Source organism: Thunnus thynnus, chromosome 1, assembly GCF_963924715.1.
Source record: "Thunnus thynnus chromosome 1, fThuThy2.1, whole genome shotgun sequence".
NCBI lineage: Eukaryota > Metazoa > Chordata > Actinopteri > Scombriformes > Scombridae > Thunnus > Thunnus thynnus.
The window spans coordinates 23,256,664-23,282,621 of NC_089517.1; the positions used below are offsets into that span (position 1 = coordinate 23,256,664).

At 38.1% G+C, this 25,958-nt stretch overlaps 1 protein-coding gene across 1 annotated transcript in view; it reads right to left on the reverse strand.

The window, feature by feature from the left end:
* Positions 1-25,958, reverse strand: part of LOC137184113 (CUB and sushi domain-containing protein 1-like) — a 159,442-nt gene that overhangs the window by 9,177 nt on the left and 124,307 nt on the right. The window contains exons 50-62 of the mRNA XM_067591491.1: positions 23,146-23,322; positions 22,367-22,546; positions 16,237-16,410; positions 16,073-16,139; positions 15,266-15,372; positions 14,204-14,277; positions 13,103-13,214; positions 12,709-12,888; positions 11,664-11,726; positions 10,673-10,834; positions 9,021-9,133; positions 4,161-4,248; positions 3,803-3,929 (exon numbers count right to left, since the gene is read on the reverse strand). Of these exons, the coding sequence (XP_067447592.1) occupies positions 3,803-3,929; positions 4,161-4,248; positions 9,021-9,133; positions 10,673-10,834; positions 11,664-11,726; positions 12,709-12,888; positions 13,103-13,214; positions 14,204-14,277; positions 15,266-15,372; positions 16,073-16,139; positions 16,237-16,410; positions 22,367-22,546; positions 23,146-23,322 (1,624 nt within the window). The remainder of the gene's footprint in view (positions 1-3,802; positions 3,930-4,160; positions 4,249-9,020; positions 9,134-10,672; positions 10,835-11,663; positions 11,727-12,708; positions 12,889-13,102; positions 13,215-14,203; positions 14,278-15,265; positions 15,373-16,072; positions 16,140-16,236; positions 16,411-22,366; positions 22,547-23,145; positions 23,323-25,958) is intronic.

Genomic DNA, 25,958 nt, shown 5'->3' on the forward strand with positions numbered 1-25,958 from the left:
GTAACAATAAAAAAAAGAAAATTTAAAAAAGCAACAGTGTACAAAAAACAGTATACACATTACTTGTCTGAATCGGATCAATTTACAGTTGGTCAAATGCTATATTTGTTCTTGATGGCATCATGCTGACAGGAAGATGACAATGAGATCAAAGACAAAATAAACGGCCCTCCTTCTACCTTCAAATGATTGCTGTTTTGACACAGTAGGGCTGCACTGCTTTTAAAACATCAAAATTCATTCATTTCATTTTTCCCGATTATAGATGTCTCCCCAATTACTTTTAGCTGATATGAATGTTTCCTTGTGCCATATTCCTCTTAATTCCATTTCATTGTAGTTCACAGGTTTTACTTACAGTAATACAACATTGTGTCAGACAAAGTACAATTTTCAGTTCGGTTCAGAAAATTAGAATTACATCTTATGGTCAATTGTGCAGCCATACTAAACAGCATGAAACAAATCTAAAAACTAAAAACAAGTGATGACGAGGTTGACGGAGGATGGCGGCGGGCGGAGATCTGGTTGCTGTTTGAAACCAGATGAATGACAGGTGTCAGTCTTACCTGCCGCCAGGCCCCCAGGTGTCTTTTGGTCTCTCATTGTCATCTGTGTCAGCAGACAATGTCCTGCATACAACCATCAGCTTTAATATACATCAACTAGCAATGCATACTGCTAACTGGCAAGCAGGTTGTGTAACAAAGTGTTAGGTAATGTAATGGTAGTGTTAGTTGTCCACTGGCCTTGCCAGCTAGTGGTACACAATGGTCAATACACTGTCAATATCTGTGGTAGCCTGCTTGGCCCTGTACACAGCAGTTAGCATCCACAGAATTTAGCATGCTAACTAGTTAGTACATAGAAAAGCACATTACTAACTGGCTAGCAGAGCATGTGTCTACCTGGACATACATACACCTCAATAACATCCATAAATCAGAAAACTACCAGGCGCTCTGCAGATAGAATAGCATACTGCTGTTGTAAATGACAAGCCGACAGATTAATGTGTCATAATGGCTATTGTTAAATGTATAAATCTTTGAGTGATAAACTGCAGTCAAATCCTTAGATGTAGAATCTCACTCAGTTTTAAACAAAGTAAATGATGACATTTTACCCTCAATACAGCTCTGAATTATCTGACATCTTTAGGCATTGTAAGTCTTTTGTGAACTTTCTATGAACAATAATTAATATCTATGGTCAATCGGGCCTAACCTTTAGAGTGCACTTGAAGGTTTAGAGCTATACTTACGTTTCAAATTTTCTGTATAACTGCCTGTTCTTTTAAAAAGTCTGACATCAGGTCCACTTAGTACATTTCAATAGGGTTTAAGGATGTACTCAGTTTGGAACAGAGGACACACAAATGAATGACGTTCAGCCAAATTACTCTGCCCTGGTTTTAAAGATTACAAAAAGCCAACAAAAAACGTCATTACCCTCTTTACAACATGGGCTCTATTTTGATGTTGATGCAAGGCTGGCAAAGGAACAGATGCTGGAGGACAGCCAGTTTGGTTGGCCGCGAGAACATTTTTTGTTTGCCTGCACCTGTTTGGTGATTTTCTACCCTATTTGTTCATATTTGTTTTTCATTTCATACGCATTTACTGTAAATCCACATCAATATACAATTATCAGTGCTAGTAAGGCAGACTTATTGTAGGTTATTAAAAGATGATAGATGATGACCAATAATACTATCTACAAGTATTTGTGGGAAGTATGAGGGCCTTTGCTTTTAAAGTTTTTGAACAACTATAGGCAACATATTTTACTATATCGCAAGTAACTGAAGATGTAGCATAACTGTATAGATGATACATGATGACAGGGTTTTTATCGTCTAATGAAAGCTGAATATAACTTAAAAAGTGAATCTGCCCTTAAAAGCATACAGTATATAGAGTGCTGCATAATCATATATACTGTAGGCTTATGTACATTTGACTTGTTACTCTGTACTTCCTCGACAGTTACAGTTTTCTCTTAGGTGAAGCTCTTTTAGCACATGGTAACTGCCAGAGGATGAGAGGAGCTGATAGGATTTGCCATTAATGTAGATAACCCCAATTCTATCTGTTGATAACATATCCTGCCTACTCGTGTGTGTTGTGCCAGGGTTGCATTTGTGCCTCTGTTCACCACAACTGCAGAAATACATTATGCTATGCATTGCTATGGGCATTATACATGCTCATAGCAATGCGACCCTGTGCCAAGAGTTTGTGCTTGCATTTGCACTTTCATGAAGTTAGAGCCCTGTGTCTCAAAATACAGAGAATATGATTTATTTTGTAGAAGGAAAAAATGAAAGGGAAAAAACACTCTAAAGCACATTAGTCTTGAACGGTATACCGATACTAGAAAGGTATTGCAATACCCTGCCGTTAAAAACAGTACTATACCCCATTTTATTAGTACCTGTACATTAAGAATGACAGTGTTTTAATAAAAGCTGTATTTCCTATGAGTTGTGTCAATGTATGACAGTGGGGCACTGTGTGTGTGCTGCACTCTACTCCCTGCAGGCATAGTGCGTGTGCCAACCATTCTTTTCCTCTCATATGCATGCTGCAGCTTTCATGGTGACAGAACCTGAGGCATGGCTGCAAGTACAAGTGCTCTTGCCGACCGTCCACGGCTTGTTGACAAAGCAGAGGCATGGAGCGAAATATACAGCACATCAGGCATTATCTGCAGTCTTAGATGCATTAGGCTGACTGAGGAGCACATTGACACGCTCATTTTCCTGGCTATGAACCTTGAAGTGGCTGAAGAACTGTCCAGATAATAAGTCAGAGAGAGAATAAAAGAGAGAAAAAAACATGTTCTGGTTTTCATGTCGACATTCTGTGACAAAAATCTTTCTATTTTGAAACAATTTAAATTTTTTAAACAATCAATTCTATCACATTTGTAAAGGTCCACTGTTATATCTGCATTTCCTTGTTGCCAGTTAAGTATAAATTAAAAGGGCTTGCTTATGGAATTTTGCAGATGGGGCATTACACCCCAGAAAAAAGAAATTATCAGGCATTTTAATCTAATTAATATCTTAAGCTTATTGTTTTTTTTAATTTAGCCACCACCTACTTTGAACTCCTTACTGGCTTCCTTAAATACTAAAAGTAGAGCAAAATATAAGTCAGTGAGAATTTGTTAAGACTGATTTATTACTTTGGAGTCACACTCTAGTTTTGGTGTCCGCCTCTCAAAATCAGAGGGCTTCTTTCCAGTCCAACTATTTTGTGCCAACATTTAACAAGAGGCAAACAAGTAGCAATAAAACTTAATCAACAGGTGCCTGGAGGGATCAAAATGCAACACAACCTAAAGAAATGTTTGAAATAAGTTAGAGAGAGAGTGTTTCCCGAAAATATATAATAACTAACTGAATTATACAAAGCAAATTAGGGAATAGCAGTGCACTGAAAAAAGAGAATTAAGCACTCAAAGAGACCACTTAAAAGCACAAAGTAATATTTGAAGAAAGAAATAAGGTGGAAATTTTTGTTATATTCATTCATCAGGTGAACCTGTTGAAGATCAATTTATCAAGCTATTATTCGTGTGTGTAACAATTACAAAAAGTTTGGAAGCTAATATTTATTCACTTTTACTCAACAATACTTAATGATTCACTTTTACTGAGCACATTAAACCTACCACCTTCTACAGAAATAGAAGGCAAAGCCAGAAGGCAAACACCAGTTTTGTATTCTACTCTGCTGTTGTTGTTGTTGTTGTTGTTGTTCTATGATGGCTTTACAGTGAGGCTATAGCTTACCTGTGCTTGTAGAGGTAGAAGGCAAATCCAGACAGGATGAGGGCAAAGAAAGGAACTAAGATGGCTGCTGCCACAGAGCTGCTGTTTGTGTAGGGGTTGGATGGGTCCATTGCCATGGTTACAGGGCCTGGGAATACAGACAGACATAAATCAACAAGTACATTAACGCATACACACAGACACCCTTTTGTGCACGTGTAATAGATGCTTCTGTCATTGTTAGTCTGTGAACGTAAGCCCAGCTTCTCATGTTTGTGTAGTGCAAAATGTAATTTATTATATGTATTTTGTTTTACAGGAACATAAAACCTGCATTGTTTGCAGTTGATATCAGTGCTGTTGTTACAGACAGACCTACCTTGCCTTGTCAGATGGAACTTGCCAAAATCTTTACTGTGGATGTGCCCCTGGTAGACAAAAGTCTTCTGGTCTGATTCTGCAGTAACCTGAAAAACAGAACATTCAAGAGTGTTAAGATTATAATTTGATCATAGATAATAGTTGTATGGAATAATATAAAAAACAAGTTGTTTTCTCATTAGTTTTCAAACTAGACAGTGATCTGGAAGACACGGTCCATCCTGGTGGGTGGACATTCTATTTTATATTATGCATTATATTATATAGCACATTTTAATCTTAAAATGGGAGATAATGTGCATGTTTATCCATCATGAAAGAATTGTGTGATGGAGGAAACGGTGGACTGATAATTATCAAGTTATGATTCCTGAAAAACAATCTTTTTTCAGGTTGAAGATGAAACTCTGATTGTCACTTTGTGACAATATATAATATACTATATAATATAGTGGTCAAAGAGCTGTACTGTACAAACAAGTGCGAGTTTGGCACAGAGTAGTATGGTGGATGGTCTTCCAGAATTGATTCCAAAACCACATCTTGACATTTCTAGGGAGGTTTTTCTTATTTCATTATGAACAAACAACATAGAATTGCACTGAAAGTGGGAAAAGGTGTGTTACGGATCAAGAATAGGATGTACGAGACAAGTGTCTTTATAAGGTGAAAATATTTTAAGCACAGACATGCGATTATGTAATAACCTTTTGTTGTACAGTTGACTGCAGGAGGCTAACGGCAAGCTAGCTGACAGTAGTCAATCATTCAGTGTGTTGCCTGGTGTTGCTTGGTTTTAATATATAAGTAGTATGACACTAAATGTAATAATTTGCTAAGTTCAAAGGACAATCCTTTTAAAATATTTTATAATATACCCTAAACATTTCAGTGCCAGCTTTCATCCTGTCTTCTCCCCATGTCATCAATATCTCTCCACCTCTCACACTCTCGCCTCTCCCTCCTCCTCCTCCTCCTCCTCTTCCCCCTCCATCTCTCAGGTAGTGGGATCTTGTTTGGAGATTGAAGCAACTATTGTATGTTTTACAAACAAAGTGACAATCAAAGTTTCATCTTCAACTTGTAATAAGATTGTTTTTCAGGAATCATAACAGGGTCATTATCAGTCTGCCTTTTCCTCCTCCCTTCCTCTTTGTGTCATTCACAACCTGATAAATTACTTAACTGTCTACAGTATGTCTTATTCCTTCTTTCCTTTGTACTTTCTGCCATATTTTTTTCCTTAATCCCTGCATGCTTCTATCCAGTCAGTTCGTACATCTATTGCCTCTCTTCCTCTCTGTCAACAAGTCAGACAGGATCAGATTTTTAATACATTCCCCAGTTGTAGACATGATCTTCAGAAGTCCCAGCCTCAAATCTCACATCAAACTAAGCTAAAACATCTACATAGAACATGGCATCACAGAAAGCTGACTTTCTTCATTTCTTCTCTCTTACTGTCTTTCTTTCTAGACACTCTTAGCATTCAGCATTTTCAAAGATTATGTAGGTGATTGAGTTTTCATAGTCTAGAGAAAGGAAATACAATTTATGCACATCAGAGAACAATTGTGAATGCAGAGAGCAAATGTGCAATGATTCAATAATATCTGAGCCCCAGATTTGTGGTTTTAAGAGGAATTAGATGCTGGAACTATTTCCTGGCCAGGCCAGTAAATTCCTGAAATCTCTGTGGGATGCCTGGCAACATCACAGTGACAACATGGCTGCGTCTGAAATCACCCTTGTTTACTCATTTACTCTCAGTATGATAGACACAGTAGTTCACACTATAGTGAGCAGTAAATATGGATTTTAGACACTTGTGAATCATTGTTATTTTGTGTCTTCATTCACAGGTGTAGTGACGCTCACAGTAATTTTCACATCTACTGTATGAAGTTTGATGCATTGCATTGTGGGATTGTTAGCAGAAAGTTGTGTACTTGCCGTGGACGCTATTTTTCATTCAGTTGTTGAAGTGTTTGAGGGCACTATATACTGCAGTGCATAAATTTGATACTCAGAATTCAAACTTCAAATAAAATGGTGGAGGATAAATATAGTGCACTATGTAGAAAATAGGGTGTGATTTCAGACACAGCCCAAGACTCCAGGAACTCACTGCACTTGGCCAAGAAATACGTACTGCCAGCACATAGCTCCCCATAAAACCCACCAAAAACCCTTTTTTAGTGGATTCAATAAATGAGATATGACATCTTCTGCTCAAATGAACATTGATACCTGTTTTACTTGCTGCTATCATTCCTCCTGGTCATACTGTCCATTAAGAGATCCCTTCATAATGTACTTTCGGTGTAAGTGATGGGAGACAAAATCCCTCCTTTAATGCAAAAATGTGTTTAAAAGTTTATTTTAAGCTAATGTGAGGCTTTAGTTGTCCAAATTAGATAAATCAATATCTTTCAAAGTTACTGTCTTTTTAGTGCCAAGTTCCCTCTTTTTGTTACAATCTTTTCACTGCAGCTGAAGAGGAACATTATGGAGTTATATTCCTCATTCCTGAGTGCATGTTGGGACATTTTGAGCACAGAAAAAAAAAAATTCACAAGAAAATAAAACATATTTTGTACAGAAATAATCATGCAAAGAATAATTAAATCTGAGCAAACAAAAACCTTATCCTCAATAAATTATGTTGTGTGTTTGCTAATATCCATATAAGAGCACAATCATAACCTCTTTCACTCAGTTATACTCATTTGTCCTCATAAACCCTTGGACACTTGCTCACAATGGGCCTCATTTACAATGAGCGTACGCACAAATCTGTGCTTAAACTGTGCGTTTTAAGCACATATCCAAGATTCATCAATATGTTCTTACCTGAATTTGTTTTTACTCTGTGAACAAATTTAGAACTGCCTTAGACCATGGGTACGCACAAATCATAAATGTCTTAAAAAAATATATAGTTAATGTTTATTCAGTGAAAACAGTATATTAGAACCATTGAAGTTAACTAGATTTCAAGCTAATGAAGTCTAGACTATCTGACAACCAATAAAGGTTAATAAAATTAGGTATGTAACCAAAACTGTATAAATTACTTATGTCAGGCTGTGGAGCTATTTACCATTCTTCCAGTGCTGCTCTACTCCCCTAGTAACTGGTAATCCTACTAGTAATCGGATTGAATCGGAGAGAAAACAGCCAATAAGAAATTGCTTAATGCAATTTTCACATTGGCTGGAATTGTGGCACATTGTAACACTGCACAAAGTTGAGAGAGTGTGAGGACAAAGCTGAGAGTGCACAGAGCAGAGATGTTGAGAGAGAAAGACAGACACTGAGTGAGTGTCAAAGACTTTGCAAGCACACAACAGAGAAACTGAGAGAAGTGAGTAAAACGGCATGAAAAAGGTGATAATATGTGGATAATAGCAAACACATAAATAAATGTATTGAGAACAGAATAGATTTGTTTGTTCAAATTAAATGATTCTTTGTGTGATAATTACTTCTGTATAAAATATATTTTATTTTCTTGCAAAAAACCTTTTTCTGTGCTCAGAATGTTCCACTGCAAGCTCAGGAATGAGGCACAAATATAACTCCATAGAAAACACTGTTCGTCAAGACACAAAAAGAGGAGATGAGATTTTTTACTAAAAAAAGGCATTGTAACTGTTTAACTTGTCCACTTTATTTGACTAACTCAGACGGCTCAAGTCTCATATTATCTTCAGATTAACTTTTAAATAATTTTTTGTACAAAATGAGGACTGTTCATTTTGTCCCACATCACTTACATTGTAAGCACATTTGGAGGGGGTCTTCTAATGGTCAGTATAAACAGAGGAATGTTTATATCAAGCAAAACTTGTTTCAATCTTCATATGGGCACCTGACTGTTGTTTTAAGACAGACTTAAACAATTTTAAATCAGTCCTTTGTGGGTAGAAGGATTTTTTTTCCCACTATTACTAACCATCTCTCTTGACTATGGATTCACATTTATAGTAAAAAGAAGAGGAATGTATTGATGTTCTCATCTAACTCTCGGCAAGAAGGCGAACAAGTGTTATTTCTGAAAAACAATTCCTTTAAAATGTGGCTTCAGTTCAGTGGGTGAACTCACAGATGCTTCATTTCTTTTTTTTTCTACAATCTATGAAAAATATCAATAAGCGCAGTTGTTGGAAAAATGTCCTGCTGTGCTCACTGGGCAGAAAAGATCACCTCAGATGACAGATGGGGATTAGATATGACATTTGGAGGATCTCATTCTGGTCTTTATAATGGCCAACTTTGCAAATAGTTTATTATTGGATGTCTGTATTTATAAAAAAAATAAACATTGTGGGTAGACTGACACTTTTTTAAATAACTAATAACTAATTTCAAACTATGTAAATGGTAACAAAAACAAAATGGATTACTGGAATTTGATGATTTTTGGCAACTTCTCCTGATGGCAACAATTTTATGGAATAACTTATTTCTTACACCTTTGTTACAAAGATGAAAACAAAAGCTTCTTGGTAAACCACATCATTCCTCCCTTTGAAAATATGTTAATTAGACTTCACTGTATTTCAAATTCTGTTTTGCATAATAAATCTAAGGATTTGTCTTGAATTTCAATACACCTCTAAAAGACCCCTTGCAGCAAAGTGGGTGCGGGGCGAGTAATGTGGTGTGGAGGGTTCTACATTACTGTAACCGAGTAGGACAGGGCAATCGTTCAATATTATTATCAGACTTTAATGATACAATCATATCCTGTTACTATAAAATCATATCATGATTTTTTTAATTAATAAAGAGATATCTTAAGATATCGATTCATTTCAAATGGTTTATTATAGAAAAATAAGGTTTGTCTTACATATCCATCCATGGCCCAGTTGTCGTTTTTAAACTTGCTGTAGTAATGCTCTGTTGGCCCTTTCACCTGGTAGACCTTCAACAGCAGCTGGTTTTCCTCCGACTTGTAGGTACCTAGACAGACATAGAGACATGAAGGTGGTGTTAGAAATATAAAGAATGTGATTATCAGTGCCTGAAAGTGGTATAATTTAAATAACAGCAAGTTAAAATTGTTTTGGCACTTGGCAGGAAAAAGAGAACAACATCGAAGCAAAGGTACCAAGAGAGGGTGACAAAACAGAAAGAGAGGGTGGCAGGCAAACAGACAGGTGGGTTGACTGACAAACAGTAAAAAGCAGACACCTTGACATTCTGAATTATCATACTCTATTTCCCTTCACCAAGCACCTGACACATTACCGGGGAAAAAGTGACATTTACCCTTCAGCTACATGTCTCTACTCGCTTAACTATAGTGCCAACACAGAAACTGTTGCTGTTCAATATGACAAGTCCATGTGAAAGAAATATCACAGACTCAAAATGAAATCATTTTAGACGTTGAGAGCCCCTGTCTTCTAAACATAGAAAATCTATCATGACCCCAGGATCAAGCTGAACTATTGATTTTGAAATGTCATTGTGAAACGTCAAAACATACTTGAGTGTCAGTGGGAGAGTCACACTTTTCCTCTGTTGCTTAAACACAACTATTTTGGAGGTTTTCACTCGAACGTGGCTTTATCTGTTTTGGTAACCTGCCAATCACCTCCATGCAATATACCCCACACTGTATCTATAATACAAATGAATAAAAATCATCATGTGTATAGGGGCACTGCTTTGGGATGTTATGTGGCACAGGTAATAATTTGGCCTTTCAGACTTATACTGGTGATAATATAGATGATAATATAGATGCATTAGTGTGGAGGGGCCCAGGCACACAACCTGTCAGGCAGTGTGTAATTCCCACTAGTGGCCCTGCATGTTAGATTATTTACTGTTTTAATGACCAGTTTCCCTTCTCTGTATGCTCTACAGCTCTTGCAAACCATATTTTCTGTGCTTTACAGACTAAATGGTTATAAAGGTTCTAATACGTGCAATATAGGAAATCACACCAATGTCACCATAGATTTCAGTGATGTCTTGCTAAGAAGTGTGAATGAAGGTTGGATATTTTAACTTGCTGTGTATTTGCACCTTGCATTCACCCTCGTGTTATTTTCACTGCATTTAAAGTCTGTAAACCTTCAACTTCTGCTATGTGATTGCTCTTTTTTTTATCTCCCTGAGAATAGAAACGGTGGTGTTACAATCCTCCCTTGCAGTTATACAGTTTATTTCTATTTAGCTATCATTTAAATAAGGTATGAAAGAAAATATTTTCCATCCATCCATCAGGGTTCAGGGTCATGGTGAGTGTTTTCTATTCCACATACATTTTCTGACTTGTAACACTTTATGACAGGCTGTATTTATGCATAAAAAAATCAATACTGACTTAAAAAGTTGCAGCTTATTGGAAAGATAGTTTTATGTCTCCTCTTTTAAGCTCTTTTTTAGGGGGGCACTACATTTTTACTGCTTTTACTTAGGTAAAGTTACTTTGAGTAAAATCAATTAGAGTGACTATCAATATTGATGTTTTCTTGTTTTTTTAAATACCTGATAGTCTGATTGACACTCCGCTGGTCTCCAGTAAAGTGATGTTAACTCTGCCACTGGTGGCATTGAACCCAGTAACGGAAAATGTGGTGGCTTGTCTCTTTCCCAGATACTCGTAGAAACCGCTCCACTCAGAGTTTGGAGAGAACACATCCACTGGAACTGTAAAGGAAAACCAGACACAAAAGTCAATTTTAAACTTTTCTTGATTTTTATTTAATCAAAACATTAAAACAGCTGCTATCAATATCACCACTGATTCAAAGTGCAACTAGTAACAAAATGTGATATTGATAAACATTGACCATTGAGGTAGAGTGGTTGTGGCAAAGTGAGTGTGTGCATTGGATATAATTTGATCAGTTTCTGAGGATGAATGTGTGTATATTTCATTAATCTGTTTTCTTAGTCAAGCCTACCTTTGCAACATCTCCACAGGTTAAAGGAGCAGATATGATGGTGATAAAAAGGGTCAGAATTGGGATTACCCCCTTGCATGAGTCAGAAAAAACATATACACCTGTGGCTCCTTTAAAATAAATTGTTGCAGTGGGTTACCCCCTGGCTCCCAGAATCCCACACTTACCGATTGCAATATTACCACTTCAAGATTCAGCAGCTCCAGTATTCTTAAGAAAATCACATAATTCTGCTCTTTTTCTCTGGTGTCAGTCTCTCTTCACTCTAAATGCATATATTGATTATAAAATCCGACTTCAAGGTATTACATGGTATTGCACCTGAATGTTTTTACTGATTTATTTACTTGGTATGAGCCTACTACACTGTCATCGTATGAATCTGAAACAAGACTGCTTGTGTCGACCCATGTAGTCAACTCTAACTACACCCTCCTGCCTCAACTCTTCTCTGGAAAATGCTTTGTATGCAATTCTGTTATTATAAATATTATATATATTTATTGTGCATCTGTAGTATATGTACAACAGTGTATGTGTTTGTATATGTTGTAACTGTTCATTCTGCATACCTCGAATCTTGTTCTTCTGGACATCTGACTCTCCTCTGCCTCTGGGATTGACTTTAACTCCAACTGAAACAAAACATAGCATAGTTTAGTTTAGTTGACTCTGTGGTGAAAACAATTAACTGTGTACCAAGAGATAATAGGTATAAGTATTTATTAAAGTATAAAATTATGGGTTTTTGAATGATTGTATAGTCCATTATATTGACATTTGTCACTGTTGGGGTTCTACTGACAAACAGTAACCAAATCACAGAGCAAAAAATTGCTGGCAGTCTGTTTCCTGATTATTTTGTTGCCATACATCACAGTTTTCACAGCCATCCGCGCCATGTCTTTGAGAGAAGATAGGGCCATGCATATGTGATAAAAACAACATCACCTCAGTGTTGTGGAAATATTGAGCGATGGTCAACACCTCAGTGGAGAAAGTGCACACGAGCCTTTGATGTCTTAATGCTGAAAATGTTTATTGAAGCACTTGATCAAGGAGAAACTGAAACTGCAAACATCTAAGTGTTCTGCAACACCTGATGCTATCTCTTTCTGTTCTGCCCTCTGAAGGTCTGATGCTTAGTCTTTAACCCCAACAGATCAGCTTACAATATGAAAAATTAGTCTAATTGGTTCACTGGTTTCTAAACAAGGAATTGCATTTTACCCGTGTTAGTTCAGATCACGTTGCATGGAACTTCAGGTCATTGTCAGCACATTCTGGTTTGAATGTCGGATTAGGTCAAGAGAATCTACGCATTCACCAAACATCACAGAGGGTTCTCGAGTCTCAAGGAGAGGAAAGAATATTTCCCTCTACTTAAGAATTATAGTGTGACCTCAAGGCCCAGGCTTGACCCAATGTAACCCAATTTGTAATTCCATAACACCCAGCATTCATGGTATGCCTGAGGCTGATTTACAAGAGCATACCAATAATATCAGCGTGATCTTTATTTATCCCATATGGCATTATGACCTCCAGGTTAGATTTTAGGTTCAAGATCAGCCCATATAATACAAGCAGCACATTTTCAAGATAGGATCTGAATACCTTTACAGAGCGGCGGTTTGCCTGACCACCTCCCATCACTTTTGCAGGTTCTGTGCTCTGATCCTCCTGCCAGATAGAAACCTTCTTGACAGGTGTAGATCAGCGTATATCCCAAGGTAGGCAGGTCCATAGATCGAACATCTACATTACTGGGGGTCTCTGGCTGTCTACATGAATGAGCTGAGTGGTGGGGAGGAGTGAAAAACACACTTTTCACATTTACATTCATCCTTTAGACTTTAAAAAATAGACAATGTTCCTCTCCATAAGATTAAAGTATTGAGTAAAAAACTAAAAATTCATCAGTAAACAACAGATGTACTGAATTAATATAAGCTATGATGAGGGTAAATAATGGTAGAACAAAGAGTAATAAGTCATAGTTAATTCTTACCGATGCACTCAGGTTGAGTTCCACTCCAGGTTAGATTTTCTAGGCACGTTCTTGTCGTGGAACCAAGGATGTGGTAGTTCTTGCGGCACTTAAAGGAAACCTTACTGCCAACCTACATAATGTGAAAGCACAATATAAAAATCCTCTTAATCCACTGTTAACCCCATACCTTCTTAAGACCTGCTACAATTGACAATTTGGAAGTTAAAAAGTTAGATTTATCCCCACCTACTGCTGACTCTTTAAATTTAACAAAACAAGGAACAACAAAAGATACTTTTATCATTTTTGTCTTTTTAGTAGATGTAATCCTGAGGTTTTATTAAATCCTGAGAAGGACATTCTTATTCCTGCATCACCTGCTGTGCCTATCTAATGACTGCAGTAACCCCTCCCTCTCTTTTTGAGATGTCAGGGAAAATATATGTGGATGATATCCAATTATACGTCCACAAATTGAAGGATTTGCCTGTTTGTTCATTCTGTTTCATTAAGGATTGTATGGTCAATATACTCCATCAGCTTGGTGCAGTCAGAACAGGTTTTTATCTGTGCCACAGATGGCCTGATGGTCCCTAAGGTAAAAAAAAAAATTGCCTCTCTTAGTCATCTGTGAAGTCTAACCTTCGAAATGCTGACGTCACTTTTGACTTCTCTTTTTGTTAACAGCTGAGGGACTTTGCAAACTTCAGACCCAATGTATCTCGGGTGGAGATTAATATTCATGTATTTAGTCATTTTGCTTTTATTATTGCAGCTCATTTTTTACTTGCTTTGTCACATCTGAAATGCTGCTGCTGTGTTTTTGACGAGATCTACTAAAAGCTCTCAAAGCATACCCATGCTTACATCCTGGCTCCGATCAAGTTTGGAATTTAAGTTTAGAAACATACTTATTGACGACTTTTAAAAATAAAAAGGTTAGTCCATTCAATTGCTACCAAAGTATTTTGGCCAACAGAATCAATCTCTTATCTGAAATCTCTACCTCAACAGGCAGTTAACAGTCTGTTCTGACAAGTTCAACTTTAATTTAATGTAGTTCGAAGGATTATATAAGGTAGTTTTACCAAGTATGTAGTCAAACCATATATTTCTGACCTGAAAGCCCTGGGCCAGGACCGGGATACCATATGCTGGCGTTCCTGGGTCACGACAGCTGTTGAAGGCTGGGTCTGCACACAAACACACACACACACACACACACACACACACACACACACACATATAGAGCGGTATATCATGTAAGAGTCTAAGCCCTACATTAGTACTATACTGTATTATATGAAGTTCTAGAAAAGCTATTCGTAGCAGAGGAACATGACAGAAATGTTATGATGGCTGTGGTGAGGCTACAAGGCTGCTTGCCACTCATTACGTAATGATTTTTGATTTCACAACTTGTTCCGAAAAAAGGTTCATGCTCTCAGAACAGTTATCACAAAGAAATAACTAAATTTTGCCCCAAAAAATAAAGGCCTGCTTTCCAAGATAAAATCTTCATAGACATCAAATGCTGACATCAAAACTACACACTTTGTCTATTGATTAGATAATATCTTCAGCTCTATCCGCACAGGAATACTAATGCTAAAATGCGTATATGAGTGAGCTCCACAATCTTGTTTATCAATAATCTGATTTCACACAATTTTATTCATAACTTGTTGATGAAATGTTTTCCTTTGCAGTAAACAAAATGTCTGTTCCTCACAATTATGGAAAGACTATAATATGTAATATTTCAATTCTGGTTATTCTGTCTCTCAAATGGTTTTTCTGTGTGCGATGCAGAAGGGTGACAGAAGCATTGATGACTGCGGTAAAGTATCAGAATTTCCCTAAAAGGGAGCAAAAACAAGCTTTATATTATAAAAAATAAGTTAATTCTTAGCCAGTTCTTTCAGGTCAGTCAAGACAGAACATTTCTAAAGCTTAGAAATCATCATGGAACGTGACATTAACACCATGAAGCAGTGTGGCTCATGCAAGCTTGTATAGACTGAATATATATATAAATCTAATGTCAGTGGCCCCGCTGCATTCCTGCACACATTTTGGAGACACACCTCATGGCAATATACTGTTTTTTAATTTTGAAAACAGACACATCCAAAAGGCAAAAGCTATTGGGTGTTCTTGTGGTGGTGGTCTTTTAATTACCTATACAGGCTGGTTGTTGGCCACTCCAAATCCCATCGGCTTGACAGACTCTGGAGGCAGAGCCTACCAGCAAGTAGGGGGTGTGGCAGTAGAACTTGACCTCTGACCTACAAAAGAAAACAAATAGTTAAAACACACACACACACACACACACACACACACACACACACACACACACACACACACACACACACACACACACACACACACACACACACACAAACTCAAACAGGTGATGAGATATAACAACACACTGCTTTACTGTTTCCTCTAGATTATTTTAGGTATGTTTCCTTATATTTCTGCACCACTTCATCTTTGGCCTAAACCTTTTTCTTGGTTTTACTCACAACAAATGTCTATTTTGTCTTCACAGTGTTTCAAATTAACACTCAGACACGAGGGCCAAAAGCTGTGCAACCTATTTTCAGACTTTATCGACTCAACATTTCGTAACCTTGCTGGCACTATCCAAAGGTGGTTTCACAGTAAAGGCACACAACCTGTTTCACATTAAACACATTCATGGTGAAGCACATGCAGCAAGAGACAAAGTGATAGCAACAGCTGCTGTGATACTGAAAATTCAGGCATGGCAGGGAGCCTCAACTGAACAAATATAGCGGAAACACTATAACTGTCATACTAGCAGCACTAATAATAATCTATTAAAATGATATAATTTTAAAAAAGCACAGGTTTTTCAAAAAGCTTTTCTGCATTGGATACCTATTAGAAGTAATGATCAAATAGAAAACCAGGCAGTAGTCAGTATAAATATCAGTATCAATACATTTATCCACTGACCGGTAGGAAAAGATGTTCCCCTCTCTGAATCCGCCTCCAGGAGAGCCTGGATCACCACACAGGACAGCTTGAAAGACACAACAGTTACAGTTATTACTCAGTGATGTGCATCATTCAAAGTAAGCAAGTACCAGTTCATTGCTAGCGAAGGACAGATAACTTACGCAGACACTGTGGTATGTCTCCTGTCCACGTTCCGTTCCCCTCACAGGTTAACACAGCAGGAGTGGACAACTGGTAACCATGGAAACAACTGTAGCTAACACTTGATCCCCATGAATGGTCGGTTCCTTCCACTTTCCCATGATGTATTTGAAGAGGAGGTCCACACTGGATCACTGAAACACACACATACAGACACACAGGTGTGAAAGATCATCCACTGACTCAATATCATTAACTTAACACAGTTCAAGGGACAACGTCGTGGTTCACTGGATTACACTGCAGGAAGGTGTGTTGGAATCTCAGCAGGGATCTCTTTGGTAAGTGCATCTGCAGTTTGTATTTCTCTCTGAAAGGTAGTCCGGTTCCCACCATCCAAATGAAGCTGTACACAGGACTGTAAATTGCTCATAGCTGTGACTGTCAGTCTGTTCTGTGTTCTGTCTCACCTTGGACTCCATGCAATATACAGTATGTTAATGTAGGCTCAAGTGAGTGAATAAATGAACATTGCCTCGATTTTTTTTACACTGACACTGCTCTTACACTGTAGCTCGCAGTGCAAAACAAATACTTTAACAAGTAGTTATGGCAAATTGTGTTACAATTGGTTATTAATACATCATTTTATCTCTTGCTCACATCTGCAATTTTATCTTCAGTAGCAACAAACAAACCAGCACAAGATAACATGAGCACTCAGATTGTCAAAGTCAGAAAGACAAAACAGCAGTTAAGACATGTCCCTATTGGATGTATAGCCCTGAGCTGTGGAGATGCCAACCAACCACTGAAATAAAACCTTAATTGAACAAAGACTTCAAAGATTGAGACTGTAACATTTGCCAAAGCAAAATACTTACTGCAGGGCTGCTGTCAACCCCAGCATGCACTGGGAAAACAACAGGAAAACACCACACTGTGCTAACCACCACTCATAAGCTGCCCCTCTCTAATTACTGATGTACAGTGAAATACTTATCATGAAGTATTCACAATGTACATGAGAAGATGGCTGCAGAGGGGAGGTTTGGCATCAGGTGAAAACAAAAGACAGCAAAAAGCAGCAGAAAGCCACTAGCACCATATGGACATTTACTGTCTTAAAGGGAAACTTCGGTATTTTTTAACCTGGACCCTATTTTCCCATCTTTTCGTATCTAAGTGACTAATGGGGACAAGAAATGTCAGCTAAATATTCAGCTGTGACTTTGAAATTTTTTTAGATAACACTAAGCTACGCTTTCTGTACTCCAACACAACAAACTCCTCCTGGCACTCCTCTCTCCAACTCCGTCATGGCTGAATATTTAGCTGATTTCGACAACAACTCTCTCTCACAAGATTTCAGAATGAGACTTCTCCTCAAGTGACACTTCGTTAGACACAATAAAAAACAGACTGGTAAAGTGAAAGGTAAAGCAAAACGTTTTATTTATCTGTATGGTCCTTTCCATAATGTCGTCAGACACTTAAAATAACAATCTGAGCCTGTCAGTGGCACAAAAAAGTACTTTTAGCGGCTGTACACTGACGGGGTGCTATTGCCACATTGGATTACATTGCAGCCTCTTTTGCGGCTGCCTGCTGCAGCACTCTCGTTCAATACTGGACCACTTTCAAAAATTGTCCCCATTAGTTACTTAGACACAAAAAGGAGAAATAGGGTCCAGGTTGAAAAATATCGAAGTTCCCCTTTAAAGCAGTAGATGACCGAGGTCACCACATTTAAGTTGGTAAACCAAAACACATACCATACCATATGGAATCAGAATTTCTGAAGGGTCATTTGGGGTTTTGCATTGTTTGTGATGGCATTCTGCTTCCACTATGGTGGTTGGGAGGGAACTGTGATATTACTTTCCTCAAGTCTGTTAAATTAAATGCTAGCAATATTATCCACAAAACAACTTTTCCATCAACCTCCTTTCGAAATGATGGCCTACATTGGGATTTTAGGAAGAAATCCATATTTATACTTGAGACTTGCTACGTGGGATTGCTGCTTATGTAATGCTAATGATTTACACAAACCCACAGCTACTTAGAAACTCAATTTCATAACTGCTATTGTACATAACCAGTGCTGATATTATATGGTTCTGCAGATCAAATTGATTAGTTTGCATTAAAAAAGCATCAATAATACACAGGGCTCTACAATCATGACAGCATTATGTTTAGGTGATGTTACAACAGCTTCACAAGATTTTAAGAAACCCACTGCGTGAATGTACATTTGTAAGCACCTGTGTGTGTTCATACATGCCTGTGTTGCATGAGCGTGGATGTATCTGCACATAGCTTCATAACTCCCTGATAAACATCTGTGTGCGTGCGTGCATGAGCCTAACTCCCTAAGATAATGATAACCATCTGCATGGTTTCAAACATCTAATAAAGTCAGTGTAATCCTCATCTAAACAGGAGACAGATGGTTTCACGCTCCATTCACTCTGCTATGATGATATACAGTGCACACATGCAAACACGGAGAGAGAGCCAGACAGACACGGATACGCAAACAGACATGCACGCACAAACAACACATACATGCTATATATACAGTAGACACAGCAATAAGCAGATACTAAAATCAGAAGAGAAATTTACAGACAGAATGTGGTAGTATAACAAGTATTGCTCCAAAAATCATACTAAATATACACATCATGTGGACATCTTCCTTCTTTGTGTCTGATTATCCCTCTTTCTTTAATTTGCTCTGCTTCTGCGGTCTCCCTCCAACTCTTGATTCGGTCTTTTCTCTTGTCAATCTTTTCTCTTACTGTTTTTAATTGATCTTTTCTACTGCTCTGTTGCAATTTGACCAGTCTTTTGGATGCAGAATCAAAGTGCAATTTATGGAAAATGGTTTTTAACTACAAAACTACTACTACTTTTGTTTGTAACATTGCGGTTTCTAGGCAACAGCGGGTGCTCGCAGCAAACTAATCAGTCGACTAATTCTGGCTTTGTATGGCACCAGTGTCCTGAAGAAGCCTTACATCTCTCAAAAGTCATCCTTCCAAACTCGAAAAAAGTGTTTCATTTTCCCCGTTTTATTTTACCCACTCTATGTGTTCTACTTGTTGTTAGTCCCTTTAGAAAAATCGACACACCTGCACACAAAACAAGCCAAATCCCTGTTTCTTAAAGTATGCCGTTCATCATTTTTTGCTGTGTGACTCCAGAAACAATAGCTAGGGGTTAGCTAACAGCTAATGGGGATTAAACAAAAACAGTTGAATGAGTGTTTTCTTCCCCCGAACAACAACTTTGTTGTTAGGGATCAAACTCCAGCTGTCTAAAAATAGAATAAACCACTTATTGACTTCAGAAGTTAATATTCCAGACCAATATTTCTGCAGGTCTCTGATGCCCAAGGAACACTTGTGTCTGTAATTGAAGGTTTTGAACTCTTTTATTTTCTCTTTGTGTGTCTCCGTCATTGTGAATAGACTGGTTTGGCTTCACATGATTCTGGAGGAGTAGCTCTCATCACTGCTTGCTTACGCACCTCTGCTCTTCCCTCCCTGTCACTGCGATCACTGACTCCTCTCCCTCTCCCCAACGTTTCTTCTTTCCTTTCACGTCTCAACACTGTTCGTTTTTACAGTTTGGTCCCCAGCCTCCTTTCTGTCTTCCTACTTCTCTTTGTCTCTCCCTCCAGCTCTTCTTCTTTTTCTCCCTGCACCTTTCTTCCTCGTCCTTCTGTCCCAGCTCCAGTCCTCTTTTATCCTCTTCCACTGCTCTCTTGGTCTCCTTCTCACACCATTACTGCCTCTCCTTCCCTCCCTTTGTCTTCTTATCTCTCTTGGCGCAATTCACCCAGCCAACACATTTTATGGGCTTAATCCCTTTTCTCACTGTGTGTTTACAGGTTTGGGGGCAGGTATTGATTTGCCTCTCTTTGTTTCTTCCATCACTCGCTTCCTCTCTCTCTCGCACTCGCCTCTCTGTCGCTTTTTCCTTGCAAGCCCACTGATGCCTCATCACATTCACTCTTTTTCCTTTTTCATTCACCCACTTGACTCTTTTTTCTACCACCCATTTTCTTTCTTAATCTCTGCATTACCCTGTCTATGTCTATTTTGTGTCTCTTCTGTTTATTATGTTTTCCACCACACCTCCTCATCCCATCAATTCTTCCCCCCTTTTCTTCTCCCTTAACTCTCCTTCTTTCTCTTTTCCTCTCTTTTCTGTTTGCCTCCCTCTCTTTGCTGCACTTGTTCAATTTCTGCTTCTTCCTAAGTCACACTTGATTGATTTTGCCTGTCAAGCTACACTTTTATGGCTTACAACTCCTTCATTCAACTTGTTTCTGTTTGCGCATGTGTGTCTGTATGTGAAAAAGCTGTTGTTCCAAAACAGGATCAAATGAAGCCTTGTGGATTGTTTGAAGTGGGAGAATAGAGGGGGGATGAAAATAGAAGAGTTGAACAAAAATGAACAGCAGAAATGGAAACTAAAGAGGAGGAGAAAAGTGAGGAGCAAAGGAGGGCAAATAAGAAAATAAGGGGAAGAGAGAGAGAGACAGAGGGCTTGCAGCATTTTGTTACCTGTATCTCTCCCTCTCTTTCCCATTCTCCCTCTCTCCCTCTAATTTTCTCTTTTCAATTTCCTGCCCCACTCTCATTCTGTATCACCTACACTATCTTCTACTTCTCTGTTTCTCCCTCTCTCTCCATCTCTCTCAGTAGCCTCTCTGCCCGCTTTTTTTCATCTCAGTTCAAAGCCTCAGCAACTGCAGGAGCCAGCAGGAGATTTTCTGTTTGTGGGAAGAAATGGCAGGGAGGATCTCAGGAAACATTCCCTTTTACTGTTGTTGAGAATCATAGTCTAAACTCTAAATACGGGCTGTTGTAAAACTCTGACTCATTTTATTTTAATGCATTCCTTTTTATTTTCCCCTTTGTGTTTGTGAAAAACTGAAATGTTTCAGGAAATAAACCCTAACTTAACACTCTGTTATTGTAAGGACCAATGTTAATTTTGCATTGTCTCTTTCTAATGTTCTGTTGAAGTCACAATCTGTTATTTTAGTATGCCACCACCTACTGAAATATTGTTCTTCCTTAAACTGTCACTTATTTTTGTGGGGCTTTTTTGCTGTATTTTTACAGCTCTATACCAATAACTACCCTTACTCTTCTTTGTGGTTCTGTACTTTGTTATGAAAAGATTTATGTTACACTGAGACTTAACACATTTCCACTTCCAGTCCATGTTCTATATGACGTTCAATTACAGTGTAGAATCTACCAGCAGTTTAATACACTGTATATAGTACTGTGCAAAAGTTTTAGGCACTTTAGATATTCATATTCTTATCCATTATGCAATACCATCAGAGAGGCATCTGATCGGTTCCAAATTTATTCTGCAGCATGACAACGACCCTAAACATATAGCCAGCATCATAAAGAACTATCTTCAGTGATAAAAAGAACAAGGAGTTGTGCAACAGATGGTATGGCCCCCACAGAGTCCTGATCTCAACATCATCAAGTCAGTCTGGGTTTACATGAAGAGACAGAAGCAACTGAGACGCCTAAATCCACAGAAGACCTGTGGCTAATTATCCAAGATGTTTGGAACAACCTACCTGCCAAATACCTTGAAAAACTGTGTGCATGTGTACTGTGGAGAAATGGTGGGGTATTTGCTGTTTTAAAGGCAAAGCGTGGTCCCAGCAAATATTGATTTGATTTAGGTTTCTTCTGTTTACTGAACTTTGTAAGAAGTTAATTGATAAATAAAAAGTATTTTGCTTGCTCACAACATACTCTACTTTTACATTGTTTAGTGCAGCTGCATTTTTACATATTTGAATCTTATTTTGTTTTGTTGTTGATGGTTGTTATTGATACAAATTTAATTTGTCTTAAAAAGGTACTATAATATTTGCTGCTATGTTTTGAAAAGATTATTGACAAGATTTTGACAAGAACCAGCATTGGTTGGGCTCTAATGGAAATGAACAATTCACAATATAGTATTACATGCTATACTATATTGAACCTGAGGATCCATCATTGCAGATTCTATCTTAAAATAAACCCAATAATTACTGTTCTAGTCCAGTGTAACTTTGGCAACAGTCATTTTGGTGTTAATTTGCCTTACCTTTACAGCTGGGTTTGGTTTGGTTCCAAGTTCCATCTTTAGTGCAGTGCAAAAAGCTTTGTCCAGGTGGTTCCATCAGGTGACCAGGGTTACAACGGTAGGTTACCGTGTGGTTGAAGGTGTACTCACTTCCTAAATAGATCCCATTAGCTACTGGCCCTGGGTCTCCGCAAGTGATCACTACAAGAGGTGAGAGAATACAGTATATACAATGAGTATCTGTCAGATGGTTTTGTTCCAGTAGGGCTATAGTTTTATAGTAACATCTTTGGACAATCTTATCATATATAATGCCTTACTATAACTGTAACTTACTGTGCTTTCAAACATAGTCTGAAAACTGATGTTTTTACTTCTCCCTGCCTGCCCCTTAACCTCGTCCTCCTACTCAACTTTCTCACAGACTGCCTTCCTTAACTTCCCTGAAGCACGTCCCCGCCTCATTTAATCTATCTCCCACCTTCTTTTTCTCCTTTCCCCAAACCTGTCTGTCTCTGTTGAAGCTACAAGTTGAAATCTAAGACACAAAAAACTCACCCTTGTACAGTATCGTACCTGCACAGCAGCAGGTTGTGCAACCCATGCACAATTTATGCTACTCTTGGATCCTTTACCAAAAACAGTACTATGCAAGATACTATTTGAAATATTACTTCTACTCCTATAGCTAATGACGCTCGTTCAACCTTTGCTAATATTTCATAATAATGACTACAACTACTGCTGTTACCACTAGTAATAATGACAGTGATAAGGCAAGAATAATAAAGCTATCCTACCAGTACAATCAGGGGGTTGTCCTGTCCATGTTCCATTCGTTGTGCAGTGTCTGGTGGTCAGGCCTGATGTTTTGAACCCTTCCCAGCACGCATATGCCACTGAGCTGCCGAAGGTGATGCCATCACTGAAGACAATTCTGCCGTGTGCTGGGGTACCAGGGTTACCACAGGACACAGCTGAGGAGTGAGGAAATATTAAACAGTGGCAATTAATCATAGTGATAATATCAGTGTGAGCAATACTGTCTCGCTGTCACTCAAGGCTGATCAGCTGTAGGCTGGGATAATGAGATTATCACTGGAGTCAGCTGGAAATAACATAAAATATGTCCTTGAGGTAGTGAGGCTGATTAATAACTAAGGGTTGTTGGACTGATTCCCAGAACTGAACAGCAGATGTACAGGATTCTAGTTGTGAGCTACAGGGTGACAGGAGGCTGGTAATATATCTACAGTGCCCACTGTACCTGCCAAAGTGCCACTGAGCATTAAGTTTTTAACTAGTCCGAGCACGGTTGTTGGTTCTGTCTCTTGTTAAAAATCAAGATATGCTGTCTGCAAATATGCATGCAACAGTGTTTTGGATAAGATCCTTATGGAAAGATGTCCAACAGTTGTGGGGAAAAAAAACAAACAGCAATAAGAAGAAGCTTTGGTCATGCAGCAGGGTTGCAAAGCTAATTATCAGTCAGTACTTGTGAACAATGTCCTTCCCAAGATATCTTGGGGAGAACAAAGTCTCAGTGATGTGAGCACAGAGAATACATATTTATATTTGAGATTGGCTGCGCGCTTGACGTTGCAGCATCCATTAAGACACGCTGGTTTTCATCTTCACAGCTGCTTTCACAGGCTCTCCACCAAAGACTATACAGTCTACTGTACTGTGTGCAGTAGGTTATTAATAATGTGTTGTTCTCACAGTCTTGGTAAGTGAAATGTGAGGATATGTGAGCATCCTTTACTTTCTTTGCCCTGGCAGATTATCACACAAAATTTTCAAGGAGGACACAAGAATACAGAGAGGGAAGGACTATGGCTTTGGTCTTCACTAGTGATCCAATCGAGCTTTAGTTTGCTGGCACAGCACATTAACAGAACAGACAGGAATTAGCAACCAACCACAGCACATTTCACTAATAAGATCATGACAGCTGACATCCTTTAACAATCAAACACCTATTGATGGGATTCATTAGTTAGAGCACTTAAAAGCTCTGTCCAAGAGTAACAGAGTGTGTGGGTAGAGTGCATCATGACAGACCACACAGTCTTTCATGATGCACTCTACCCACACTGCTGCAGTTGCTGCTGTTTGTGCCTGAGTGTAACCACTGTACGTGTTATGTGTCTACAGATGTATGAGCAACAGTTTATATGTGTCTGGATGGGTGTATGGATTTCTTTGTGTATGTGTCTCAGTGATAGACGTCCCTCATCCTTTCTGAATCAGCTTTTAACTACTATTAGCTTAATGAAAAACAACTGTAGACAGACATAAATAATTAGTACTACCCAAAGGCCTACACACACATCGCTGAGGTGTGTGTGTGTGTGTTTGGGTGTCAGTAATACTAGAGGGCTAGATTTTGATGTCAGTGATTTAATACATGTAGACAAACCAAGACTCAAAAAAATAAGTATCATTACAGCTTCGGGTCCTGTGTCTAGGAGTTGTAGTTTTGTGAGAGGTGTGCTTTTGTTCAAGAGTTTTATTCCAAAATGAGATACAATCTGAAAATATTGATTGCTGGCATGAAAGAAAATCACATTATAGGTTTCTATTAACATTCTGAGTCATCTTAAAAACCATTTCTAAGTGGTAATGTTCTTATGATTGGTATTACTTTTTTTTTTTTTTATAAAAATCAGCAGATGAAAATTATTGACCAAAATATATGACATTTTGGTTTGAAACATTTCACACAATAGCTGCAATTTTCCAGCTAAATATCATACTTTTTTTATTTGAGTAGATGTAGTTCTGATTTTTCTCACTGAAGTCACTGTGGTCTTGATGCAGTTCAGTATTCTATATTTAGTATACTGGTGGTGTTTTGGGTCACAGCCACACAACATTATAGAGTGTACACTGAAAATGTATGACTCACTCTTGCTTTCCCTATTCACACACATTATAGCTAAAATCTGCACCTAAATACAATGTTAATGTCAGCAGTGTTATATTCAGCCTAACTAACATAGTTGGGAATAGGGAAGGTAACATAGGCGGCAGCTTAGTATTCCAGTGCCTCTACAGCACTATGGGGACCCACTTTAATTTCCCCTAAACCCCCATGGGTTTAAAGAGTGTCTTTGAAAACTGCTGTTGTATAGGACGCACTTTTACTATTACCACAGTACTGTGGAAGATCCAGCTCAGTCAGTTAGGAGTGACACACTTCAATCCTTTGTATTTAGGCCAAACAGATACTGTTCCGTGTTTATGGAAGCATTGTTACTTCCATAAACATAGAACATTATGTGAACTTGCAGCTTCATGTTAAATGACATATTGCAACATATAAGAGCACAAATTATGGGAGTTAAATGGTACCATAAATCTTTGTGTTGTGTGGTATTGTAAATTAGATATCAGCTGAAGGATGGCAAATTATACTGAAGCTTAAGTCAACCTTATATACTTAAATATATATTCGCACCTCAACTTAATTTTATCAGTAACATCCCTCTAAATGAAGAAGATCCATGACTCATAGATATATTATCAATGTTAAGGTCCCAAACAATGTTGTGTAAGTCATGTGTAAGCTTTAGTTACACAATATAGAGTATATATAATGTGCATTGTA